The 5,515-nt window shown below is 56.2% G+C and overlaps 1 protein-coding gene across 1 annotated transcript; it reads left to right on the top strand.

Moving 5' to 3' along the window:
• Nucleotides 1-213: 213 nt before the first annotated feature.
• LOC144273291 (uncharacterized) lies at nt 214-5,315 on the top strand. Its single transcript, XM_077831768.1, has 6 exons — nt 214-525; nt 612-990; nt 2,303-2,376; nt 2,453-2,751; nt 3,720-3,843; nt 4,171-5,315. Exons 1-6 carry the CDS (start codon nt 477-479, stop codon nt 4,542-4,544), a joined length of 1,299 nt encoding a protein of 432 aa, XP_077687894.1. The 5' UTR covers nt 214-476; the 3' UTR covers nt 4,545-5,315.
• The last annotated feature ends 200 nt before the right edge of the window (nt 5,316-5,515 follow it).

The following is a 5,515-nucleotide window of genomic DNA, read 5'->3' as shown; positions in this document are numbered from 1 at the left end:
AGCCTCCCCCACCCTGGATCCCCCTGCCCTGCTCCCCTCCCCCCAGGCATGTGAATGGGGCTGGGGCAGTGACAGAAAGAGGGCGCTCCGCACCCTCACTACAGAGCTCTTTGTCTTTAAGCCCTTCTCAGCCTGAGTTCCGGAGCAGGCGGGATCGGAGGACACCGGGGCTTGGGGGCTTGGGTTTGTCTGTTGTGTGTTGCAGACAAGTGAGAGAGAAGGGCGCGCAGACAGACAGACAGGGACACACACACACGGACACAGCCAGACACACAGCCAGACACCGGATAAATGCTCCCACATTTCCTCACCGTCGCACTCTTTCCCACGCCTTACTGGGGTGTGTGAGCGCCACCCGCACCCCCGCTCCGGATCTCCCGTTCACACAGCAGCTGGTGTCATTCCGCAGTCACGCTCTCTCTCTCCCTGAAGCCCAGTCGGTGGCTTTGGGGTTCTTTAGCTCCCCCATTACAGACATGAGGGAATCTCTGTGGCTGTTTCTCTGCGCGCTGCCGCTGTTCCCAGGTGAGCTCCAAGAGCTGGGGCCGGGGCCTGTCTATCTAGGGGACTTTCCTCGCCCTGTGACTCCCTCCGAATTATCTCTCTTTTAGGTTCGGTGGCTGGGAACTCGCTGACCCAGATCCCGGCTTCTCTGTCAGCCACGGAAGGGCAGCGGGTGGAGATAAGGTGTCAATACAGCACCTCCTACAGCAGCTACGCCCTGGACTGGTACCAGGAGCGGCCGGGGAAGGAACCCCTCTTTCTGCTGGGCAGATACTCCTATGGCTTGGAGCGCAAATCCGATTCTGTGGCCCCTCGGTTCTCGGCTCAGCTGGACACCGGAGCGAAGTCCCTCTCGCTGTCCATAGACGGGGCGCAGCGGGCTGACTCGGCGGTGTATTTCTGCGCCCTCTGGGATCCACCGTGCTACAGAGCGCCCCGGGCTCCCGACACAAACTGCCGGAGGGGGCGGCAGGTGTCTGAAAGGCGGTGAAGTGTAATTCGAGTTCTCAGCCCAACTAGACACGTTAGGAGACACACTTCAGGCCTCCTGAGAAAACAAAGGTACATTTTGGAGGACGTAGGCTCGCCAGAGGAGATGAGTCGCTTTGCCGTCTGAGTAGCTACGACACACAGAAGAAGCAACGCAACCTGAATTTTAGAGATGGGCGGCTGCGGCGCTGACGCGCTAAGTGACTTGGCCTCGGTGACACAGTGAAACGGCTTGAGGGCGAGGAACTGGGTTGGGAAGGACGTGTCTCGGTTATATTAGCGTCTCTGCAATAGTCCTGGGAGCTCCTCCAGTGAAGGCGGATGAGTCATGTAATCTTACCTTAACTTGGAGACATAAAGAAGTTGATCATTATTTATAATTAAGGTAATGCTAAAATTATCTAATACACAGAGTAAAGCAAAAATGTCTCTACATCTGGGTATAAGGCTTAAATGATCCCAAAGTGCAAAGTTTGGTTTAAAAGTGACAAAATACATAGAGTAGGTAATCCGCAATATCCCAAATTTGGGTTAATAAATTTAACCAGGTAGTTAAAATATGAACATCCAACTATTGAGGTACTTCACTCATAAAAAAGTTATACGAAGACCAGCTTGTGGGAAGCAAACATAGCAGTGAGTGTAGCTTGTCCCGCAGTAATTGAGAATTTAGGATGGGTTGTGCCTCAGTAAATACAATCCATCGGAGAAGTAATTCAGTTACTTTCCCCACTTCGCTTCTCCATGGCGCTTTTTTATAACTCAGCTATAGGACAGTAGCCGCTAGAACCCACAGCACAGACCTTAGCTAGGGTCTCAGGGGCAGCTAGATGAGGTCGGAGCCAGCTTTCAGGGGCGTGCAGCTGACATTTCACAACCAACACAGGGATTTGTTCTTGCCTCTCTCACCAGTTTTCCTGTAATGGGAACTGGGAATCCCACCGTGTAGCGGCCCCGTGTGCGATGAGCGCTCAGTGGAGACACATAGTGAGCGACAGTCTCTGCCCTGAAGAACTTACAAAGAAATTGGAGCCGACAGAGGAAGGGTTCCTCACGGCGCCCTCGTTATAGCCATGGGGAACGAAGTCACAAAGAGAGGAGGGTAAAGTTACTGCTGCTCCGTCTGCTGCTACCACATAGCGACTACGGTCTATTCCTCTCTCCTTTTGAAGACCGGAGCGGATGCAAATCGAGTGACCACATTTCCTGTGAGACACCCCCGGCGCCCCTGGGTCTGCAGAGGAGACGGCACAGACACGTGTCTCCGCAGCTCACACCCATCCCCGCTTCTCTGCGCCCTCTCCTGCAGAATTGTCTCCAAAATCGTCAGAAAAGAGATGATGCTGTGGCTACCCCTCGCTTTCATGGCAGCAATTCCCAGAGGTGATTCCTTGCCTGGATACAGAGGGAAGCTCAGTATTACGGTGGAGATGATTAACACTCTATTTTAATTTTGCAGGAGTCCATTCGCAGATTCAACTGGTGGAGTCTGGGGGAGGTGTTAAAACCACAGGAGAGTCTATCCGCATCTCCTGTAAAGCCTCCGGATTTCCCTTTGGAAACTATTGGATGTTCTGGTACCGCCAGGCTCCCGGGAAAGCGCCAGAGTGGATCTCCTACGTTAACCCCGGTAGCACTTCAGCGGACTATGGCCATTCAGTGAAAGGGCGATTCACCATCTCCAGAGACAACCCCAGCAACCTGCTCTATTTGCAAATGACCGGCCTGAGACCCGAGGACACGGCGGTGTATCACTGTGTGAGAGACACAGTGACGGGCAGGGAATCTAACCACATACAAAAACATCCCCTTTGCAGTCACAGCCCCCTGCGGGGCACAGCCCAAAGACACACACGGAACTGAACCAAGGAGAAAATGTCCCCAGCGCTGCCAGCAGCGCGGGACGGACAAGACTTTTGTGGGGCTGCAGAGTCAGGTCAGGGCTGGGGTAGCAAATATGAGGCAGCCGCTGTCCCAGTTCCTGCCCCTAGGGGGCAGCACCCCCGTGTTCTCTGCTGCACACCGGCCCCTCCGGGCAACCAGCGTGCCACCCCTCCCACACCCTGCCCCTAGGGGGCAGCGCCCTGATCCCTCTTCGCTCCTTCACCTCGATGATTCCCAAGCGGCCTCTTGGGGGCGGGCGGGGTCAGCCTTTCTTTGCTGCACCCTGGGTCCCGGGAGACCTTGGTGGATTCCGAACTGTGGCAGGGGGCAGCAAAAGGGGACAGGGTCAGATGTCACTAGCTGCTGGCAGATCTGATGCTGCCCCTTTGGCTTCCCCTTGGTGCCCCAGCTAGGAATGAAACCGGGGTGTCCTGGGATCCAGCCCAGTCATTGGACCACTAGGGCAGGGATATGGTTTTTCCAGTGTAGGAAGTTCAAATTAGTCTCCCGGATCCTGACTGGTGGGTTCCCGAAGAAAAGGGCGGGTTTCACAGGCAGCAGCTTCCGATGTCTCCAATGTACCTTTAACTGCAGTAACTGACCGGTGACCGGGTCCTGTCTCAGATAACTGGCCAGGTGAAAAGGCAGGTCCCCCTCCCCCCGCCCCCGCCCAGTTGAGTGATATTAGCCACCCTGCTCCCTGGGATGTTAACCAATAGCTCAGCAAGGGTGGGGCGGGGTTTCTCCGAGTGGTAATTTAAATGAGGCGGGGCTATGCAAATTTTCCCCTGCAGAGACTCTCTTTCCTGGTCTGTCCCACCCGCCCCTGACCCTGCGGCCAGCGGAGAAGCTCTGTCCGTGCAGGGAGCAGCTCCGGACCCGTCCCCAGGGCGAAGACTGGCCTCAGACGCGCAGAGACGATGCGGTGGTGGCTCCATTTTGCTTTCATCGCAGCAGCGTCCAAAGGTGCTTGGAATGGGGCGGGGGGAAATCAGGGGGGTTGCTGATCCGACTAGTGCCATTGATTGACCGGAGCGGGAGAGGGGAGATTCCCCGGGAATAAATTGGGACACACGGATTTTGTTTCCGGTTTCATACCATGTATTTGTCTCGTCTGAGAGGCGGTGGCTAAAAATCCCCAAAGGGTTTTCATTTTTCTCATAAATATTTTGGGGAGAACAGAAGTTCCCACCTTACATCAGACTGTGGCCAAAGCTGCCGCCGTTGCCCAGACCTGGCCCGAGGGGATTGTTCCCACCCGCTCTCACGCCCCCACCCCGGCTTGTTCCCCAGGGGCCGAGGCGCAGGGGCGGCTGGTGGAGTCCGGCGGCGGGGCTGCGACCACCGGCGGCTCCAGGCGGCTCTCCTGCACAGGCTCCGGACTCGCTTTCGGCAGCTACACCATGTTCTGGTACCGGCAGCGCCCCGGGAAGGGGCTGGAATGGGTCTCCTGGATCACCAGCACTGGTGGGAGCAAAGATTACACTAACTCCGTGAAAGGGCGATTCACCGTCTCCAGGGACAACGCCAAGAGCCAGCTGTATCTGCAAATGAGCCGCCTGGGACCCGAGGACACTGCCCGGTATCACTGTGCGAGAGACACAGTGAGGGGAAGCCGGTCTGAGTTGACACAAAAACTCGCTTCGTTCAGACCAGGGGATTCGTGAGCGTCCCGTGACTAACATCACCCCCTGAACTCCGGTGTCCCCTGACCCGCACCACATAGCCGGCCACTCACCCACCCACCGACCCCCTGCAGCCCCTGGGTGGCGCCCTTGTGCAGTGTCGTGGACGCTCAGGGGGCAGGGTGTGTGTCTGTGCAGGAGGGGTTGTTCTCTGAGCACAGGGCAGGGATATGAACCCAGACACCCTGGTCTGAGAGCAGGGGAAAGATCTGAGCTCTGCTGGGTTCACTAGCAAACCTGCGGGCGTCTGAAATGGAAACCCGCCAAGGTGCCCTAAAGTACACCGGAGAATTCAGGGGAACCTTCCCATGGGGTGATCCGTCAGTCTTCCCCAATTATTATTATTGGACTTTATTATCCTAGTGCCTTGCCACCCCATTCATGGACCAGGCCCCCTTTGCGCTGGGCTCTGCACAGACACTGGACCTTCCCTTATCTTCCGAGTTTATTCATGAAATTTCCCTCCAGTTATTTCTCTCTCCTGCTCGCCTAGCTCAGGCGAGATAGACTCCGAGACTCCGAGACTGTAAGGCCGGAAGGATCCATCAGGATCGTCCAGTCCAGCAATTTCTCAGACTGAGGGTCCTGACCCCAAGGAGGTCACAAGGCTGTTGCAGGTGGGAGATCACAAAAATACATCTGGGAGGAGTGAGTGCGGGTAGAGCAACTGCCGCTCTCGGGCAGCCAGCTCTGAAGGCAGCGCAGAAACAAGGGTGGCCATTCCATGAGTGTGCTCCAGGGAGAATGCGCAGTAATTTGCTATCACTTTTTTTGGGGGGGGGGGGGCGGGAGTGGGTCATCGCAGCCTGAAATATTTTCAAAAGAGGGCATGGTGAAAAAAAATAGAGAACCCCTGTGTGACCCACTGCACCCTGCAGGCCACAGAACCTCCCTCCCCCCGCCCCCCCCCCCACCACCACTTGCAGGTGAGTATTGTAACTTCTCTACCTAGC

The sequence above is a fragment of the Eretmochelys imbricata genome, chromosome 13, assembly GCF_965152235.1.
Source record: "Eretmochelys imbricata isolate rEreImb1 chromosome 13, rEreImb1.hap1, whole genome shotgun sequence".
NCBI lineage: Eukaryota > Metazoa > Chordata > Testudines > Cheloniidae > Eretmochelys > Eretmochelys imbricata.
Note: the sequence above shows the minus strand (reverse complement) of the source record. Positions and strands in the feature narration are given on the sequence as shown.